At 37.4% G+C, this 22,493-nt stretch overlaps 1 protein-coding gene across 2 annotated transcripts; it reads right to left on the bottom strand.

Annotated features, from left to right (window-relative positions):
• Positions 1-947: 947 nt before the first annotated feature.
• On the bottom strand, positions 948-22,274 carry MCUR1 (mitochondrial calcium uniporter regulator 1). 2 transcript variants are annotated; one of them, XM_020986782.2, is made up of 10 exons: positions 21,576-22,274; positions 19,013-19,132; positions 15,521-15,624; positions 14,746-14,847; positions 13,518-13,559; positions 11,099-11,170; positions 8,232-8,285; positions 4,809-4,923; positions 4,242-4,339; positions 948-2,826 (listed from the first exon to the last, which is right to left on the bottom strand). In XM_020986782.2, the coding sequence occupies exons 1-9, from the start codon at positions 22,126-22,128 to the stop codon at positions 4,284-4,286; spliced, it is 1,218 nt and encodes a 405-aa protein (XP_020842441.1). In that variant the 5' UTR covers positions 22,129-22,274; the 3' UTR covers positions 948-2,826; positions 4,242-4,283. The 2 variants fall into 2 exon arrangements, with proteins under 2 accessions (XP_020842441.1, XP_020842440.1); XM_020986781.2 differs by having other exon boundaries at positions 1,701-4,339.
• Positions 22,275-22,493: the final 219 nt, after the last annotated feature.

Here is a 22,493-nt window from a genome sequence, read left to right as displayed (position 1 = left end):
TCGAGATGTCTCCATGGAAATACAATTTGAAATGTCCAATAAGCTTGGAAAAAGACTGCGTCTGGGTATATAGATCTGAGTCACTGGCATAGAGATAAAAGTTAACTTAGAGTTTCGTTTATTGAGAGAGAAAAGGGAAAAAAGGGACTGGGAGAGAATAATGGGCAACATGCACCTTTATGGAGTATGTTGTGATGAGTCAGCAAAGGTGACTGAGAGGAAATGATCAGACAGATAAGAGGTTAACCAGGAGAACACCATCATAAAAAACCCAAGAGGAGAGAGTCTCCAGGAGAGGGTGATCAACAGTGTCAAATGCAGCACATACATTAAGAAGAATAAGGACTGAGAAAACATCATCACATCTGGCAATTCAGAGATCACTGTTAACTTTGGAGAGAGCAGTTCCAGTTGAGGAATGAGACTAGTTGCCAGACTGCAAAGTCTTAAGGAAAGGAGGCAAACTAGAGGCAACAATTATAGACAGCATTCTCCAGGAGTTTAGCTGAGAAAGGAGAGATATAGGATGTTAGCTTGAAGGGATGATAAAGTCAAGTGGCTTCTTAAGTATGGTGGACACTTGAGAGTACCTTCGAAGGCAACAGAGAAGGAACCAATAAGGAGGTTGAAAATTCTGATTGCAGGATGGATTAGAATTCTTGATACAGGCAAAGAACAAGTTTAGGAGGGATGTGGCATAGGGAGGGGTAGAATGGTATGAGATTATGGTGAGATAGAGGTCAAAGTTTCTACTTAGGGAAGTGGTATACTTGTGGGCAACAGTAAAGTATAGTATATGATCACTCCTGTATGGCTGAGGTAGAATAAAGGAGCAGGTCATACGTTTAAGGAAGCTAAGGAATTAGATCAGAGGATCTGAGGAACAGGTAGAGAGTAGTTTTGATTCTTGACTTTTCTGATCAGAAAAAAATGCAATAGTCACATAATGCTCTCAATGTATTTTATTTTAAATATTAAAAATATTTCAGGTCCTCTAGTACAAAGGCTGTTTCCCCTCTTCATATAAATTTATATATTTACATATTTAAATTTAAACATCACTGAATAATACAGTTAAGAAATGATTTAGAAGTGGAAAAAAATTTGTTTCAAACAGTATACATATAAGAGACTCCAAATATTCTCATTTATATACATGATGAAAGACTTGTTTCCAAAAATATACTTTTGTTCTGATATCACCAAGAAATTTCTGTGTTAAATTATTTAAAGGCTTGATCAATCTAAGACCTAACTCCAAGGGGTCCTCAGCAGAATATTTTAGGTGTTTTAAAAATAAAATGACAGAAATCCTTACAACAGAGTTCCATGTGACTCAAAGGAATAATAATGGAGGTGCTTGTCAATACTGACAAGGTTAATTATAAAGCAGAAGTGCTGGGGGGAAAAGGAGATTAGAAAACTGAGGAAGATATAGGCTATACATCAGGACAAAACTAAATTCAACCAACATTTATTAAGCACCTACTATGCATAGAACACTGTCCTAAGTGAGATACAAATTTTAGATAAGACACATTCATTTACATCATTGGTAGAGTATTAGCTCACAGCAATGAAATAACAGATTTGTGAAATTATCAAAGTATAGAAACAAGGAGCAAAGAACGTCTTCAGCAGTAATAGGAGAGAGCAGCCAGGTTAAAGTTAGAGATATTCACTATCACTCAGAAAAAGCATTCAGGATTTCACTTTTATTAAATCTTCAATACCAGATTCCAACCACACTTTTAGTTTCAGTAAAAGCCTTCCCCTCTGACTTGTTTCTCAAAAGAGGTATTTAAAACACTTGAGGGAAACAATGGATACATTCAGACTCCTTTACTATATATTAAAGTAGAAACCCAGCTGTGATAATAAAAAGAACATAGTAATTTAAACTGAAATACTGCTTCCAAAGGAGAAATACTATAAAATATACCAACAGGTGACACATTAGCAGAGGATTAAAAGAGCAAGGAATAGTTTTTGGCTGCCTTGGCTATATCTCTATTTTTAAAGGCATAACTGGAAAAGTACCCCTTCCACCCTCACCCCCACCCCAATAAAGACTGAAGTGTCTACAAACACATCCCGTATCAAAAAAGAAGCAAAACCTGACTATTTAACTGATATCCGTTTTAGTGTTTGGTTTTATATTGTACCCTTGATTCTAGAGACCATTTATGCTGCTGTTTTCTAGGGGTTTATTTTCAACATCTAATCAGAACAAGATTTTTAGTGTGGACAGACCAGATGCTGCAGTTTAGAAGTGCTACAATATGATTGTACATTCCCTACCTGCCACCTCCCTACCCCATTCTCTGAAATTATGATAACCCATTTTTTTTCTACGTAGGGCAGGGTTCTGTTCTGTTCAATAGCAGTACACTTACACAGCCTGCAGCTTCCTGAGCCTACAGTAGAAAAGATTTTGCAGGACATTTCGGCTACAAAGTTCTTAAAAATGAAATAATGGATATAACATATTCCAATCCTTCCTATCCTCAGATGTAGGGGCAAAACACCTAATAGAAAGGAAAAAATATTGGAAGAAGAAGGTTCCAAGTTAGGATGGAAAAGTTCTTGCAAATTATCTTATATTGACAGTAAAGTACCAAATAAATGAATTATAAAGGCAGATCTTAAAATACATCTTTTATCAGTAAGAGGAATGTCAACCAGCAGTGTTCTAATACACTTTAAATATCAACATGGAATGTTTGATTAAGTATTTAAACAAAAACTCCTTGGGACACCAGATTTACTCAATCTATCATTACTACCGCATTTGTTGAATAATCAATCCTTTCTGGAAAGTCTTTTCTAAAAGGGAAAAAAAAATAAAGATGTTTCACTGAACCAGAAGAAAGCAACATTAAATATTAGATTTAACACTGAGTATTCAAGCGTCACTTGGTTGCTAATGCCACAAATAAATCTAAGATTGGGGGAGGAGGGGGAGAGAAGATAGAGCTTTCATATTTATTTGGGGGGGGTGTCTTAGGATTTTTCTACAACCCAGTTCTGTTCTGGAAAGCCCATCCTAATTATACTCTAACAATTTGACTAAGTGTCTTAACTTTTTTTTAACCTAATCATGGCACTTGTACTGAACTGTTACATTAATGCAAAAATTCACTTGAAATTAAAATGCTTTTTCTGTACACAAAGAATTAAAACTGAGATGAGAAGAAAATGCTTTCTAAAACTAGAACTTTGGCTGAATTGGATACAGAAAGTTTTTAATGTTCTTATAAAAAGAAAAACTACATATACCCTTGAGAAAATGATGCAATTAGAACTACATTTCAAAACTTAAGGTGGGTTTTTTTTTATTATTAATGAAGAGGCAGACTAAAATATTTGAAATGTCTGCACTAAGATGGCATTTGGGTAGGAAGAGTCTCTGGGATTAAGAGCCCAAGACTGAGTTAGAGACAGAAGAGAATAAAATCATTAAAAGATCAGTTTTATTTCTACTGAGATAGGTATGTATATGTCACCATGGAAACAAGACCAAATATCTCCATTGTACAAAGTAGATGAAAGTCCAGATGAAATAGACTGTCATACAAAACTGAAATACAATACTGTCATGTTTGTCACTAGCAAGTTTTCAAGATCACTAGAAAATGACAGAGTATTAGTTCCCAAGTCACTCCATTGATAGGGAGAAAAGAAAACCCCAGAATACTTCAAGAGGTAGAAGAAGTGATTCCTTACTATGCCAACTCACTTTATCAGGCAACATGATTTTCTGGCTGGGTGTCACAAACAGCAAATACCACAATAATTTAGTTGTTTAGTGAACACAGGAATCAAACCAAGTTTCAACAAAATGCATTGAAATAAAAGCATACTGGCACAGTGCACGAGCTATTTGCTGCTAGAAGCTTGGGTCAAGAGGGAAAGAAATTTTTGTGGTCTTGGATTAGTCTGTGCTTCTTTGTCATTCATAAAGTCATTTTTAATGACTTTTTAATAGTAAATTCCTTAAAGAGTAAGTATATGAAAGGTGATCATCACCCTGGTCAAGGTAAGTGGGTTCTTCAGTACTTCAGCCAGTGATATCTTTCTCACAAATGTGCCAGTGAGATCAAAGGATATCAAAAAGATAAAGAGCCACAACATGGATTTCCTGACACTATAAAGATGGTTATACATCATAATGTGCATAAAAAATAACATAAATAAAATCAAATCAGGGTTAAAATTTGAAATGAGGGAAAAGTAATAACCTCATATTCTTAAGGCAAATATAGGTCCTTTTGAGGAGACACTTAAATCCACAGACGATAAAATCCCAGAGCTACCGTTAGGCATGTAAATATAGAACCTGTTTTAAAAAAACAACAACAGGGAAAGACTATTAGTTCTTTTAACAGCTGCTTTAAGGAATGCTTAAATACACATACATAACCTTTTTCTCTCCCCACAGAAAACTAGCAGTTCAATGATCCGATCTGCTATATTCCATGAAATATTTGCTCATAAAAACTACAGCTGCTCAAATGTAAGCACAAAAACAACACTACTTGTAACCTCCAAAGTATAAAGGAATTTTTTTTTTAACAGAAAAAACCCTTGAGACACCAAATCCGGTGTATAAAAATTAGTATAGCATAATTTATAGCAGGCCTGCAGTAGTGAGAGCAAAATTTTATTTCTAAGTGGTTAAACTTTAAGATAATTAAGGATTTATAAGAGATAAAAATCCTAAATCAGTGCTGTTTTTCTTCTTTGTGGTTTTATTTTTGGGGCTTATCTTCAAATTATTTTTAATAGCTAAATGCAGAACATCTTACCTGCTAAATATTTAATATTATCAAGCTTGTGTGATTCAAGCATGGTTTTCAGGCCAGCAACTTCAGTGTCTATCTTTCTGTCTGTCTGAGTAAGAGCCCGGAGTTGTTGTGCCTGCTTTAAAACAAAGAGATACAGGACATTATATAACTACAGGTTATCAGGTCCCATTGAACTCATACATCTAATTTAAGAAGCTTGACCTAACTCTATTACACTGCAGGAGGCAGTATTGTCAGTATATCACCATGGATAGAATGCTGGGCTTGGAAGTGCAGATGACCTGCACTCTCATCTTGTCTCTAACACTGTTACAAAAACTCTGAGCCTCAGTTTCTTCACTTAGAGAGATTATCTCCAGGAATATTATAGGGTACACATGTAAGAATATATAAATAGTACTTTCAAAAACTTTTGAGAATCCTCCCAGCATACATGTCTAGTTTCTACCACATTTTTGAATATACTGTGCTCTAATTTGTCTATGAACCCTGATTCCTTAATTAGAATATGAGTGTAATAAGGGCAAGGACCATTTCTTTGCTTTAAAAAAACAAACAGTCCCTACAGTAATGGCCACAGAAGAGACAACTCAAAATACTTATTTGAAGCTAATCTGAAAACAAGAGTGCTGTCTTGCTATTTTGTCTTCTCAAATTTTCTAACATTACTTATATATAAACTTGTATAATATATAAACTTATATAACAACAGCACAACCTAAATGGCTGCTCATTATGTGGTTTGCATACACAGATATATTGAAAGTTAAGCCTGATTACAAAATAACCCATAAAGGTTAGTCATGAAAATACTATGTTCCTACTGAATTTACTTATTCATAATGAAACTGAATTTTTACAAATGCTGATGGGTGGTGAGCAGTTTTATACTGCTACCCTTCTGATATAAAATAAAGAAAATCTGGATAAGCAGTTTCTATTAGGCATCAATGTACCACAATTCCTTCATATGGACTAAAAAAACCCCTTTTGTTCCAAAGGGGGCATTCAGCTTCAAAACTAAAATACTACCTATCATTTATACTGCACTTTAAGATTTGTAAAAGCACTTCAAATGCTATTTCATTTGATCTAACAACAACCCTGGGAGGTAAGTGTTATCACAGCACCTACAGCTAAGGAAACTGGCTCTGAAAGAGGTTAAGTGACCTGCCTAGGGTCACACAACTAGTGTCTGAGGCAGGGTTTGAATTCAGGTCTTCCTGACACCAAGTCCAGCACTTTATCCATTACTTGATCTAGCAGTCAACACACAAATAAATTTGATTGTGCTCTAGTTGGGGGTTGAGGAGGTTGGGGTCAACTCCACTTGAATTAATAAGTTTACAATCATAACCCTTTCTTTCATGGTCAGATTTTTAATTTGGTGAAAAAATCAGGATATAGAAGTGGAGGGAGAGGGAAGCTGCCTTTTGGAAACAGAATAATCATCTTTCAGAAAAGGAAGGTTCTCCCTGATGCTTAGCACCAATTATTGTTGAATATTCATGTCCAAATGGTTCAGGCAGAGATAGGGATTATTTATTTATCATTTGAATTTCATGACACACTTAGACTTTAAAGAGGGGTCTCACTAAGAACCAGCTAAATATGAAAATAAAAAGGTATAAGAAAACAATTAATAGGATCAAAAAGTGAAACAAACAACAAATAAGGCTCTTTGTATCACCAACCCCCAACAATTATCCTCAAAACCCCAGTGGGGAAGTCATTCTTCCCTGGATACTTCAAACAGGTAATAATTAGTGTCTGGCTTTCCAATAAAATTATAAGTCTAGTACCTATCCAGTTTTCTTTTTTTTCTTTTTAAGTGGAAGGTATTATTCACTGTGGAGATAGCAGAATAGATGATCTTTAAAAATACAAATTGTTCTTACTAAAGTTTTTTCAACTCTATTCAGGAATTCCTCAATCCTGAGCCACTGGTTCAATTGGTAACAGAACTCAGGTAAAAAACCCAATCATTTGATTCAAAAAAGTAGCTGACATTTATAAAAATTTGGAGTTTATAAAGGTTTTTTTTTAAACCTATATTACCTTACTTGAATTCATAACAATTCTGTAAAGCAGATGCTGTTATGATTCCCATTTTACAGATAGGAAACTAAGGTTCAGTGAAGTTCAGTGACTTCTACATGGAAGTCTAATAAGTGTCTGAGGCAAAATTCAAATCCAAGTCTTCCTGACTGTAACATCAGCATTCCATCCAATATCCCATTCTGCCTCTCTTAATAATTCAGTCATTAAGCTGTCCTAATATAATGCAATGAAATATCCTGGAATTCAACTACTAACAGAAATTGACTATGGGGATTCACGAGGCCCTCAAGCAGACTAGAGTGAAGTCCTGTTCAAAGTGTTAATATCGTAATGGTTCTGTATTATTATGTAATAATGTTATCATCAGAAGCATTACTCAGAATGACTCACGAGGCAAATACATTTGTGCATACAATAAATAATAACAGATGACATTTATAGTGCTTTAAAATTTTCTAAATTTTTCATATATATTATATCCTACTTATGCATCCATACTCAAGTAAGTATTGTCCTAAGAGTATACTACAGAACAGCTGGCCATTAGAAGGAAATAGATAAGGAGTATGGGAAACAATATGTATGAGGCAGCTAGGTGGTACTTAGAGTGCTGGACTTGAAGTCAGGAAGATTCATCCTAATGAGTTCAAATCTGGCCTCAGACACCCACTAGCTGTGTGACTCTGGGCCTATCCAGTTTTCTATAACATAAAAGCAATTTCAACCAGCCATTTTCCCCACTCATCTTCATGCAGGATTAGTAAATGTCAGCTTAAAAATAACCCATAGGAAACAGATTCTATTTTATTCAGTTCCTTTTCTTAAAAAAAAAGTTTTATTGATTCATTTTGAATCAACTCATTGATTCATTGCTCATTTTGGAAGTAAAGAACCCTCTCTGATAAACTTGCAACTAAGCAAAAACATCAATATTAATCATGTCCTTTCGTTTCATTCTTCATTTCTAAGGAGACATGGATTGTACGCCCAACAGGATTCACATATCTTTGCTTTTGAGTTATTTCAGCCACTAAAGTCATTTTCAAATTCTGAGGCTCTACAATCCTCATGAACTTCATTTTGGAATTTGATTCCACAAGATGCACTAGGAGACATCATGGAAAGGAAGAAAAGCAGGAAGAATCTCTTGATAATCCCTTTTGTAAACCAGTACAAAAGCTACATAATGTTTGTTAGTAATTAAGAAGGATTTTGCATCTTTAGGATCTGATTCTACCGTCACGAACCTGAGAGTTCATAATTTTACCACAGACACACTAGTTATTATCCATTAACATATTAGAACAGGAGGCAAAGGTGAATTTAAGATACAACAGAACAATGCTCAGTTTCACTTCTTACCAATGTTAATACTTCCGATCTCATTTCAAGTAGCTTCCTTTCATTCAATGCATACTGAAAAGATAAAATTTAACTTGTGTTAGACTACAACTTCATTCCTGTTTATCTCTTGCTCTAGTATCATAATTAATATTGTGACAGAGTGCCAGGCTTGGAGCCAGGAAGACTTATCTTCCTGAGTTCAAATCTGGCCTCAGACATTTACTAGCTGTGTGACCCTGGACAAGTCACTTAACCCTGTTTGCCTCAGTTTCTCACACACAAAATGAGTTTGAGAAGAAAATGGCAAACCACTCTAGTATCTTTGCCAAGAAAATCCTAAGTGGGGTCACAAAGAATCAGACACAACTTAAAACAACAAAGCATTTTAGAATCACCTGAGGGCATAGGAACAATCATATTACTTTTGTCTAGGGATGCACTTCCCAATACTCTGGAATCTTTTTCTCTGACTCTTAGGGCTATATTTACTCTCATTTCTCCTTTAAGGATTTAATTTTTGGGGAGAATGAAAAGGTGGGGAAGAACAATCCAAGACACACTGGATGTTGGCAAATCAGGTGGCTGAGGCCTGGACAGAAAGAATGGCGGGAAAACAGGTGTTGAAAAAATTAGTATATGTGTTATCTTTGGAATCTTAGATGAATTAGTTCACTACTAACCAATGTGAAGGCAGTGGATTGCAGTAGAAAAAGTCTTGGATTTGGAGTTAGTTCAAATAATTGCTTTGTCACTTATTAGCAATATGAGCAAAGCCAGGAATTTAATTCAAGTCTTCTGACTGCAAATCTATGAGCATGGGGATCTTTTCTCTCTCTCTCTCTCTCTCTCTCTCTCTCTCTCTCTCTCTCTCTCTCTCTTTTTTTTAGGCAATTGGGGTTAAGTGACTTGCCCGGGGTCACACAGTAAGTGTCAAGTGTTTGTTCTGAGGCTGTATTTGAACTCATCTTTTCTCTCTTTTTAAAAAAATAAATGTTTACTGATTAAAAAAAAAGTACATGTTGATTTATATGCCAAATCACACAAATTTCATGACTTATTAAATATACTTAACTCATATAATCACAGTGAGAGCAAAACAAGACTTTCTTCACCTGTCAGGTGTCAAGTTTTTGTAACAAGAACCATACTATAGTTATAGTTGATGCTACTTTGTACTGAGTGACAATACTTAGAACTAAGCTTGTATTTTCCCTTTGGCCATAGTTTAGTACAGTTTTTTGGCTTGCAGATTATATTTAGTCATATCACTCAAGTGACTGGAATTCTTGAAATGAGGATACAGAAGAGACAATTTGTACTTTTGGTGGTAAGTGGAAATAATTTAGTTAACTTTTTTTCAAACATCATATGAAATGCCTAATATTTTAAAAAAAATTCACTATATTTTCTATCTGTAAAGAATAAAAAAACAAGAATCAGGTTAGTGATGAGGAGGGGGCCCCAAACTAAAAGGAATCTTAGAAGCACTTAGCAGCCAAGTATGATGAATAGATAATGGTTACTCTCATCTTTTAAGCTACAAGTTCAGTGCAAGGAAGCTCACTACCAGAGGGCAACATTTTTCTAGCATTTGTTTACTGCTCTAGCCTTAACCAATTAAATATTAAGAAGTCTCCTTTTCATGAGAATATACCACATTGCTTCACTTATTATCCAAGAGGAAGGGGATAATCAGCTGAAGAATAATAATAAAAGTAATCTAATCTGTTTGTATTCAGCTAACCTAATTAGCTAACCAATAACTTCACGGAAAAATACAACTACACTGATGGCTTCAGCTGAAAAATAACAAGGGCAGACCTTCAAGTAGGGAAAAATTAGTTCTCTACATTTCATCAGTTTTGTCCACGTTTTCAGTACTGCAAGTGCTTTGTAGATCAGGCTGGATCAAAGAACAGGCTGCCTGCAAGTAAATACAGTTTCTTGCAAAATCATGAAAACCAAAAGGTACAAGAAAGAAGTATGTTGTTCTTTAGAAACTGATCCTATGCTAATGGCCACTTTGCACATAGTAGGTATTTGAAATATAGCTGGCACTTAGACTCCCAGTCATGGCACTAGGTTAAAAAGTGACTGTCCTTTGGTCTCAAAGATACACAGCCTCAGTATATATGAGAAAATCACGAAGAGGAAAAAACAAGAGCTAATAATTACTCTTCAGTTTTGTGTGTACCAAGTCCTATGCTAATAAAAGACAGTTTAGAAGCATACATTCTTTAGCAAGAAAGACAATGAGAAATGAGCTATGTAGAATTCCTTAGACTTTACTCAGATCACTAAACTATTTTACTATTAAAATATTTAGCTCTTATTAAGTTTAGTAAGTCTGAGGCCAAAGAATATGACTTTGAAAGTAAACACAAAAAGCAACAGTGCTAGTTTACAATTTATATCTTTATTACTCCAGTCTAGTTACCAGTATCATTTAATTTTTTTCTGAAATAGATTCTGAAGATACTTAATCTTATTCAATATAATACTGGAATTAAGTGTAATCCTCATATTAAAGTCTAGGTGACACACTAACAATTTAGAAGTATGCTCTCAATTCAAGTATTTTATCAAAGCATCCAAGCTCAGTTTGACTAAGCTTTAAATTTTCATTCTGTTAACATATGCCAAATTAAATGAAAGAAAAGTTCCTGAAGGTAGAATAAGAATCAATCTGAGAGATATTTTGAAATTTAGAGTACAAGGGGAGTTGAGGAAAGTTTAAAAATTTCAAAAATCAAATAAAAGGCTTTGCCTATATTCAACTCTGCCAGAGTTATGTACAGGATGGTCTTAAATGTTCAAACTTCATGCAAATTCAGGTTTCACCTAGAATTTTAACTTAAAATGAAACTAAATTTCAAAGAACATACCAATTCTTTTACTCTGCTCTTTTCTAGATTGAAATCCAATTTATTATCTGCCCGGACTTTAAGTATTTCATCCTGGAAGGCAAATGAGAGAAAAGAGAGGTGGAGAAAAAACAAACAAAACAAAACATCAGAGAAGGGATGGAATCAAAAGACGGGATGTTACACGCAATTCTACTTAATTAGGTTATTATTTAATCCTTCTATTAAGACAAAGTTCTTTGTTCTTTTACACAGAAATATTCACTATTTAGAATCCAAATAGGAAGAATGGCTAAGTATTCTTTCAAAATACAAAAGAATATATTGCTCAAGAGCATATATGTTCTTTCTAAGGAGTGTTCCCTCTATAACAATTTGAATTACTGCTGGAGAGAGATTAAAGTAGTATTATGAAAAATAACTTTTTAATTTCTTTTGTAAAAGTAAAGAAAAAGTAAAAACATACCTATTACCAAATAGACAAAAGTAATATTCTGCAATAGTTCTAATGAAAGGCAGGTAACATGTAACCTACTCAAACCATTTAATATTCTAAGAACTTATTTTTCATTTTCCTAATCTGGAAAACCGCCTTCAACCCTGCTGCCCACTCCACCAATTGACCAAGTTCCTCCCTAGAATCTCCACTGGGGGAAGTTATCCAACCAGCCACTGTCATTCCTCTCCCAGTTCTGCTCCTCTCTTCGGACTTCTTCACCTCTACACTAGCAGCCTTCTCAGTTCAGAAAATGACTCTGCCCCTTCAGCCCTTTCCTTTAGTAGGTGAATACCTCACCTCCATTTGGTGAAATGCCCAATTCAGCCATGCTTACTGCTCTCCTGGCTCCATTCTTCTCTGGACTTCTCTTCTTGGCTCCCATGTGGATACCACACCATTTCATAAGAATCCCCTCCCCCCACTCCCATTTATATAATGTCTTCTCCTATTAGAATGTAAGCTTCTTTAGGGCAGGGTCTATCCTTCTTTCTTACGTGTATTTGTATTTTCAGCACTTATTAGCACAATGCCCGACATACAACAGGCTCTTAGTGATGCTCTATGTACCTATCTCAGAGGGAAGACATTAGCGATGGAGGGGAGTAGGGGATATTTAGGGGTGGTATAGGAACCAGGAGGAGCTTCCTGCAGAATGTGAGTTTTGAGTTGAGCCTTGAAGGAAGCCAAGGAAGCTAGGAGGCAGAAGTGAGGGGGGGAATATGCCAGGTATAGGGCACAGCCAGTTGTAATGGTAGGATACAGAGTAATGAATATAGGGAAAAGCAAGTAAGCTGGTTTGGCTGGATCATAGAATGCACAAAGTAAAGTGTAAGAAGACTGGAAAGGTAGGAAGGAGCCAGGTTATAAAGAGCTTTAGATACTAAATATATCTGATTCTGGAGGAAATAAGGAGCCACTGAATTATTGAGCAGGGAGGGTAACATGGTCAGACCTATATTTTAGGAAAAATCACTTTGGCAGCTGAGCCAAGGGTGGACTGGAGTGAGAAGACCAGAAGCAGAGAGACCAAGCAGGTTACTGTGATAGTCCAAGTATGAAGTGACCAGGGCCTGCACTATGGTGGCATCAGTATGAGTGGAAATAAGAGAACTTACATGGGAAAAGTTCTGAAGGTAAAAATGTCAAGAGCTGACAACAGATTAAATATGGGGGGGAATTGAGGAATACAGGAAGTCTTAGAAGTTGCAGGTCTATTTACTGAGAGAATGGTAGTGCCTTTAACAGTAATAGGAAAATCTGGAAAATAGGAGTGACTGAGGGAAGGACATGTTGAATTTGAGATGTCTGTTGGACATCTCAAGATGTCTAAAAGGCAATTGGTGATGTGAGACTGGTGCTCAGGAGAGAGGTTAGGACTGAGTACAAATAATCTGGGAATTATTTGTGTATAGAAGATAGTTGAATCCATGGGAACAGATGAGATCAACAACCAAACTAGTATGGAGGAAGAAAAAAAGAGGACAGAGGTTGAGTAACACCCAGTAAACAAATTGGTTTAGCTATATTGAGCTACAGTGCTTCTCTAACATAAAAGGTCATCTCTTTGAAGGTCATCATGCTTTACAAGAAATTTTCAAATATGAGTAAAAATACAAAATCTTGATAAAGAAAAAGCTGAGACTAACCACTGGTTAGTTCCCAATTCCTATTGCTGAGGTCAGTTAGTTTAAACAAACTAAACACCAGAAGGATCAGGCAAGTCAACTGTTGCAAAAATATTATGACTTAAACTTTGAAATAAAAAACACGCATTCTACTATCTTTATTTTCTTTGCCTCATGGGTAAAAAAATGCACGGTATCAATTGATGCAGCTTAGTCTTTTGAGGTATTCTTAAATTCTAGTCCTTCTAGTGTAATAAGAAGTCCTTTTAAAACTATATTTATTAATGACTATTATTACTTATAAAGAATATCTTACCAACATTCGCTGTTTTAACTGGTGGAGTTCAAGTGTTAATTTCTAAAAACATCAAAAAAGAAACAAGTCAAATATAGTAATAAACTAAAGGTTTATAAAAAAAAGAAAAAAAGCTAAAATTCCATTTCTTTCTCCTGAACCAGGATCTTTCCTTTCTTTCTCCTCCAATTTTATGAATATCAGGTTTGTTTAAGACAACTCACTTATGTCAAGATTCCCCTCAATCTAACATATTAACAGTCATACTACTATATTAATTATACAATGTTTCTTGAAGGGGATGTGTACTAATAAATATTAAATAAAAAAATGTTTAGCTGTCTTTTCATGAGAATTTGCCTCTAAGGCTTAGCCTTCCTCTTTTCAGTATCTTACTCAATTTTTTTTCAACTACTCTAGCCCTAGATGTAATCTCAAATTATAGCTTTCAAAGATGCTTTTTCAATAGCTTTAAGTCCAATCATTTGGCTAAAAGGAGAGGATTTATCTCTGAGGCCAGGACCAAAGGAAATAGCCTTTAAGATTTTTTTAAAGAGGAATAAGAGTATACACAGTTGGTAAAGCCCATGAGCTAATAAGCTACAATAAATGTAACATTTTTAGCTAAATGGCAACTTATGAACTAGTAATTATCATAAAGGGCAGTTAGGTGGTGCAGTGGATAAAGCACGGGGCCTGGAATAAGGAAGACTCACCTTTGTGAGTTGTTCAAATCCAGCTTCAGACACCTACTAGCTGTGTGACCCTGGGCAAGTCACTTAACCCTGTTTGCCTCAGTTTCCTCATCTGTAAAATGAGCTGGAGAAGGAAATGGCAAACCACTCTACTATCTTTGCCAAGAAAACCCCAAATGGGGTCACAAAGAGTTGGATATGACTGAACAACAAACAACAACTATCATGGAACTTGGATTTCATACCCTCTAGAGTAGGAGTGAACCCTGTGAACTTAAAAAAAAAATGACAACTATTTCAATAGCACTGGTTTTGTTTATAATCTTATGTATTTTATGCACTGTAAAACATTGTTCTGAAGCGTCCATAGGCTTCACCAGACTGCTTAAGGGGTCCATTACATAAAAAAGGTTAAGAACCTCTGATTTAGAGTATTATGAGATTTATTTTTTCACTGCATAAGGAATTTAAAAACTTACATTAACAATTCAATTTGACAGCAGTGCCTTGCTGTAAAGGGTTTTATAAAAGTAGGAGGAGTTCTATCGGTTTACCTCATTTTCTGCTCTGAGGGTTGAAAATTCACTCTTTTCTAAAATGATCATATCCTTTTTGACACCAGCAATCTGAGACATTATCTGCTGTACAGTGATCTCCTAGGGAAAAAAAAGCCCATACACAATTGACATATATTACCTAGAATGTTCAACTTATCCTCTCTTTGGAGTTTCTGTCAAATGTAAAGCAGACATTTTTTATCCATCTCTAGAAGGCCTGAATGTAACTTGTCAGCTGTTAACCATCATCAAGGGGACAATTAAAATCGTGAAATGGAAAAGTATGTCTAGTTATACTTTTAAGAACAAATACTTGATTTTTGGTCACTTCTAAATTTACTAAAACAAGAACAATAATCTTTTTGTTTTAAAGATTGTATGTCTAGATTAAGAAACATTATCAAACATATGTAAAATGCTTTTCAAATCTTAAAGTGCTACATACATGCTTAGCTAATAAGTATTGGTAGCAAAGCTTTAGAGAAAATTTATCTCCTATTTTCCCTCCTTGCTTCCCAAACCACACCACACCACAGCAACTATGGGAAAAGCAGTTAAGTTTTTGTTTTCAATAGCTGAATTTTCATAGCATTGAACCTCTTTATCTCTGAGGAAACGACTGCTTGGCACTTTTCATTTGAACACAGGTGCCCAATGAATGTTAGTTTCAAAACACAATGTAGGATACTGATACACATATGCATATACTAATTTACTTATTTAAAAATGCATAAAACACCCACAAACCTAGAAGATTTTCCTCTCATCTAACCTGATGCACCTTGGTGACCATATCCTGGCTGACAACCTCCATGTTGTTGTTCATGATCTTCACTAATGAAGAGACAATGATTTCTGCTTGTTGAGTGGTAAACCCTGAGTAAATAAAACAACTACATTCAGGAAAATTCTACGTCTTGGATAAAACCTTAAAAGAAATTTATATCTTACAGCAAAGGCTTTATTTTTTTTATTAGCTTAACTAATATGTGGCTGTGCCTACAGTCACAAGAAAACATTTCTGTGGGTATAAGAAATATATAGGCAATGTAATAATGTAATGGGAAGAATGAACAGGCTTTTATGAAACACTTACGTGCCAGGCACTGGGGGATACAAAGACCAAATAAATAAATAAACAAAATCAAAAGATTCTCTGTCCTCAAAGATCACAAATCTAGAGTGGAAAACGGAATCTGACAAGACAGAGTCTAAACATCTCATTTTAAAGATAAGGAACTAAGGACTAGGAAAATTAAGGGACTTGTCCCAGGTCACACAAGTAGCAAGCATAAAAGGTAGAATTTGAATCCTGGCACCAATGCTTCTTACAGTATTATGAAGAGCTTATACTCTATCTGGGGAAATAGCATGTCTCCATTAAAGTAAATAACAGATAAAGGTGGGCAAGAGGCAGATTGTGATGGGTTTTAAATGCCAGGAATTTGTATTTTATCTTAGAAATAATAAAGAGGGAGCCATTAGAGCTTTTTGAGCAAGACAGTGACATGGTCAGAGCTGTAGAGAATGGATTGGGGAGGGAGACTTGAGGAAGGGTGTACAATTAGTAAGTTATTCAATAAATTAACAATTAAGTGCCTACTATGTGCCAGGCATTGTGCTATGTGCTGTAGATAAGCTATTCACAAGAAGCTTACATTCCAATGGGGAAATAATAAATATATGTATAAACAGATACAGAATAAATATAAAGCCAATACAAATAAATACAAAGTAGTTAATTACAAGGTAGGAGGTAGGGTACCAGTAGTTGGGGAGGTCATGAAAAATTTCATAAGGAAGATGATGCCTGAGCTGTGCCCAAAACGAAGAGAGTGTTCCACGAAGCACAGATGAAGAGCAAGTGCGTTCTAGGAATGGGGGTGGGGCAGCCAATGCAAAGGCAGGGAGATAAGAAATGGAGTGCTAGATCACAGAACATAGGATGTACAGTGAGTCTGAAAAGATAAGTTGGGGTCAGATTCCGAAGGGCTTTAAAAGCTAAACAGAAAAGCTGAGTTTACTGAGTAGAGGAGAGAAATAATCAGACAAGTACTTCAGCAGAATGGGAGATGGACAAAAGTGGGGAGTGATCTGATGCAAAAAGACCAATTAGGAAGCTATCAAAACAATTTGGGCAAGGGGTGATAAAGACCTAAACTAAGGGGGTGGTGGTATGACTAGCAAAGCTTAAGACATGAGAGAGCATCAACCTGGAAGAGTGGTGGTGCCTTCAACAGAAACAGGAAAGTTTAGAAGAGAACTAGGTTTTGGGGGAAAGAGAATGAATTCTGTTTTGGACATGCCGAGTTTGAGATATCTTCAAATCCAGTTTGAAATGTCCATTAAGCAAATGGGGATGCAGAGCTGAAGCTGACGGTGGACAGATAGGATAGACTCCTGGGAGATCTATCCTATTACTTCATTAATCTCCTTTGCCCTCATCAACATCTCCAATCTTTTCATTCCTCATTCCTTTATCAGGTCATTACTCCTGCTCTGACTTGACTTCAATCCCTCTCTAATTATGATTGTATAGTTCATCATTTCAGCTCAACATTTTCTTCTACTTTTGAGTTTTTTTTGTTTTCTGTTTTTTGCTAGGCAATGGGGTTAAGTGACTTGCCCAGGGTCACATAGCTAGTAAGTGTTATGTGTCTGAGGCCGCATTTGAACTCAGGTCTTCCTGACTCCAAGGCCAGTGCTCTATCCACTGTGCCACCTAGCTGCCCCTTTCTTCTACTTTTGAATAGACGATAAATGCCTTGCTAACAGGAACTGTTTTATTCACTATATTTCTACTTTCAGTACCCAGTATAGTACCTGACACATAGTAAGCATTTAGTAAACACTTGTTGATTGATTATAGAGTTAATAGGGTAGTGATTGGGAATATAGGTGACATGAAATGATAGGAAGTTATTGTCAAACACAAGAATGTCAATTTTTGATTAAGTTGAACACTTATGAGTAAAGGTGAGATCCAAGTTATTGTAATAATTCAAGGAAGAGGCAATGTAGGTCTGAACTGGTGGTAGCTATGTGGGTGGAGAAGGGATGGATGGTAGAAGAAAAGGGTTTGTTTTGTTCTGTCCTTAATTCTGTGACTTTGGCCACCTCTCTGAAAAATATGAGGTACAGGAGCTGTCTGACCAGTCAAATTTACATTTGAGTTATAAGGCCTTCTTCCATTTTTTTCATCTCTTTTTAGGCATGCTTGAAGGGCAGTTTTCTACATATATACACAACTAGTTAAATAACTACACAATGAAATAAAATCAAACTTACATTTATTTCAATAAAGATGTGTCCATTTTAAACTTGTTCATTTATTTTCCAGCAAATTATGCTTATTTCCTTTTACTTAAAAAAAAGCACTATATATATACACACACACACACACACACAACTACATATATACACACATATACATATACACACACAAACTTATACACACACACATATATTATATATGTGTACGTGTACACACACACACACACACACACACACATAGTGTTATTTTGTATGATTCCCACTACAGGCAATTCTTTTGCAGCCCAAAATTTTAAATGCAAACTTTTAAAAGCAAAGATAGGCTATATGAAAACCACTGCCTAAACTGTCCTAAGGACAGTTATGGGAACCTTGAATTTTGCTGACCTGTGACTACATTTACATCAACAATATTACATTTTGTATAGTGATGCTATTACAACTTCCTTCAGAGTAAGATTTACAGACCACTTTGTCTGCTCTATTACAAAGTTTATACATGTGTGCACCACACACACATACACACACACGAGATAAAATAAATCTAGATATCAAATCTTGTTGAAACTATCAAGGTGGTGAGATTGGTCACTTTTCTCTTATTAGTATATCAACTAATTGATGTAACTATCAATTATATCAGAGTTAGTAAGCATTTGAAATTTGTAAGGTTCCTATTTTCTTTGTTGCCAGGTTCCCACACAGGTAGGGGTTACAGAGAACTCTTTCAAGTTGATGTACTGAAAGGACTTAAGGAAAAACTTTCTTGAATTGATTATTGATGTTTCTCCCTAATCTCCTGTTGCAGTTTATATTTTCAAGCTAGTGGCATTTTTTCTGTATGTTCCTTTGTTACAAAATAATATTTTTAGAATTCAAATTTAAGAATTACAGAGTAGTAACAGAACAAATTTAATAGCTTAGGTGAGAAAGTAAATGAAATTGTGTTATAATGCTTTATTTCTGAGCAATCAATATCTAAGAAAATTACCCTTTTCCTCCAGAAGAAGCACCACAGCATGGGTGTCGAAGTAGAGCTTCTTACTCCCTGAAGAGGTGAAAAGAGGTAACTTTTTTGCTTCTTGTTGTGACCTAGTAGAAATGCTCAGATCTAGGAAGGAAAGGAAAACACAAGGTCAAAAAATAGAACACATCTAATATCAAGCAGAGGCAATATAATAATGTGAAATGAAGCATTCATAAAAGTGCATTACCTTAGAAAGATACTATCAAATAGCTTATATGCTTTAAAAAAATACTTTTAACACAAAGAAGAGCCATTCACTAAACTAATCTCAGCTCTTAAGTTTAAAGTCCTAGAATCTTCAGCCACAGAAATCACCCAAGCAGTTGGAAAAGATACCTCTGAAGCTGTCTTTATTCCTTAAATACTGCAAAAGAAAACTCAGAATCTATCAGGGATGTTACCTCTGGGAATTCCTGTGCAAATGGGAAGTTGTAACAGATAATCTCTAATGTTCCTTTCAAACTATAAGATTTTATGATTCTATGAAAATGGAAATAATATGAAAGAAACAATGATGCTCTCCCTTCTCCTTTATACCTAAATTCCCTAAAATCTAACACTAAGTTGGTACTTCATTATTTCACTTTACTCTCAAGCTTAGACTTGGGTCTAGCCTCCAATGGAGAATTTCTATCTCTTTCACCTTCTATTTATTAAAACTGATGATTTTTTACCCCCATGGGGGCAAGGAGCTTGCAAATATCAACAGATCTTTGGCATTAGATTATTCCAGTTTAAATTTCTAATATAATAATCATCTACGAGAACAAAAAAAAAACCTAGAAAAATTAGAATAAAACTGCAAATGCATTCCAGGCAAAAAAATAATCCTGCTCTGCATAGTGCTTGTAGATTTTGGACTGAGATTATAATAAAGGGTACTTGGTCCAAGAATGTTACAATGAATGTCACTTTATGAAATGTTAAATATTTGTTCCATTTGCCACCCCTACCCACCATAGACTAGAGGTATAAACTCACTTTAGTCAACTATGTATCTAATGGTAACACATTTAGTATTTGGGATAACAATTTTTCTTCAATAACGATGGAAATGGAAGATTTTGTCAATCAACTATAAATGAATAGATTTCATTGAATTAAAGTTTCAACAAGGCTCAGTCTATTTAGTTCTTCTCAAGCAGCTCTTAGCATATTAAAAGGAATATTTTGAATACCTTTTCAAAACAAAAAAAGTAAGCAATGGGAAGAGCACTGGCTCTAGAGGTAGAGGAACTGGCTTCAAAATCTACCAAACACTCTCTTAGTAACCCTGGACAGTCAATTAACTTCCTTGGGTTTCCACATCTGTAAAATATGGGGGTTGAATTACATAGCCTCTCAAGTCTTCTTCCAGCTCTAGATCTGTGATCAATTTAACTTTTCATTTTCAAAGCATACCTTCTTGAAAAAAAAGAGGCCACTAATAAAAAAAGGCAAATAATAAACCAGTGAGCAGAGAACAGAGTTAATGCTCTCATCTATCACTGGGCACCAACTCCGGCTGTTTCCTTGCTGGGATCCTTTTTGTTTTTGTCTTCCTCCATTTCTCTTTGAATTTATTTACTGGTCATTAAGGAAAAATAATATCAGTGTAAGGGGTGGAGATGCCTGAAGGCAAAAAAAAAAGTTATGTGATTAATGGCCTTGCTAGTGATACCACATTGTTAATAACATCAAGAAAGTTGGCAAATCAGCGGGAGAAACTGGAACACACTTCCCAATCCACAATCCTGTGTTATGAATATTACACAAATCAGATTTTCCCAAGGAGTCTCAGGGGGGCACCAACAAGCATGACTACGTAATCAAAGTTTAATACAGTTAAGACCAAATACTTCTGGCTCAGCACTGCTAGATGACCTTGGGACCAGTGACTACTGAACCATGTACAAACAGGACTAACTATCATCTCTCCTCAAGACAGCAGTACAGCTGACCTTTGGCAATTCTAACCCCCCTCAGTAACCAGAAGCAATTTAGTAGGATTTAGGGCTATTTAAACTTCTGCATCTTAATACGTCTAAAATTTCAAGTTAACTGGAAAAAACTCTCTTCGTTTTCCTCCTCGAAATCTGAAAGCCAACCTCCCCCCTCCCCAATCCTGTCTTTAGAAAAAAAAAAAGCTCATTTCATTTGTAGGTGAAAAAATAAAAGGTCAGAAAACCAGAGATGTCAGATCAAGGTGCCTTTCCACAATCAATCCATGTCCAAGATCCTCTTCGGCTTAGATGCCGGCCTCCTCCCCATGCCCCGCCCATTAATGACTAAAACCACACACACCCTGGGTGCACGGGCATCGGCGTTACTACCACCACTTCTCAGCTGAGGCAGCTGACTACCTGGGTCAGCGCAGTTTTTCCTTGATGAGTCAGGGGCCCTTTGCTGTTTCTCTCTTTCTTCGACCCCGTTGTCCTCCTCCTCCTTCCGCGAGGGTTGCGATGAGGCTGCGGCATCCGCGTGCTTCCCGGGGGCCGGGGCTCGCGGCCTCCCCCGCCCCCCTCTGCCCTCCCTGCCTCCCTCTCACCTCTCCTCGCAGGAGCCAACGCCGGGAAGCTGCACGGGTGAAGGGGGCCGACGACGCTGGGGACGAGGCACGACTTGCACCACCGCGACTGGCCGCCGCCGCCTCTCAGCCCCGTGCCCGCGGGGGGCCGCCCCAAGACGGCGGCCGCGGCCGGCGGCTGCAGGCGAGGAGGCGCGCGTTCGAGCTCATCCGCCCGGCTCCGGCTGCGGCTCCCAGCCGTCTCGCGAGGTCCCGGGCGCGAGCTCTCCCAGTCTCCAAGGTGACGGCGCGGGGTCGCCGCCGCCGCGAGCCGAGGGCAGGGCAGGAGGAAGAGGAACAGCAGCGGGGAGGCGCGCGACAGGCCGCCGAGGCCTACAGACGAGCTAGGGGGCAGCCCTTGGAAACCCGCCGGGGAGGCAGACAACCCGCGGAGGCTCCGGAAACAGCCGCCGCCATAGGTCCCCCACCGCCTCCTGGGCCGCAGCAGCAGCAGCAGCAGCAGCCGCCGCCGCCGCCGCCGCTGGGTCTGCGGGGGCCCGTTCGGCCCGACGCCGGCGACGGCTTCCTCGGCCATCGTTGACGCGCTCGCTCACTGGTCCCAATACGCGTTCATCCCTCGCCCGCCTCCAGCCCCGTCCCACTAGCCTTCCAGAGCTGGGAGTCGAGTAGAAGTAGGAGTGACAGCAACTGTCAGACGCTGGACGCGGTCCCGCCCTTTCCTGCGGGGGCGGGGCCTAGCCTCGGGCTCTGGGCTTGCTCCCCCGCCAGAGGAGAGGGGTGTGGCCTGGAGCTGCGCGGGGGCGGGGCCTCGCCCCCGCCCCGCCCCTGGTCCCCGTTCCTCTTCTCCAGCTGTGGAGCCAGGGAGGCTGAGGCTTCCTGGGCTCTTCCCTCTGTGCCCAGCATCCGAAGGCAGGTTGGGAAAGTTGAGTCACCCGAGCT

Source organism: Phascolarctos cinereus, unplaced genomic scaffold (assembly GCF_003287225.1).
Source record: "Phascolarctos cinereus isolate Bilbo 61053 unplaced genomic scaffold, phaCin_HiC Scaffold_4;HRSCAF=312, whole genome shotgun sequence".
Taxonomy (NCBI): Eukaryota; Metazoa; Chordata; class Mammalia; order Diprotodontia; family Phascolarctidae; genus Phascolarctos; species Phascolarctos cinereus.
Note: the sequence above shows the minus strand (reverse complement) of the source record. Positions and strands in the feature narration are given on the sequence as shown.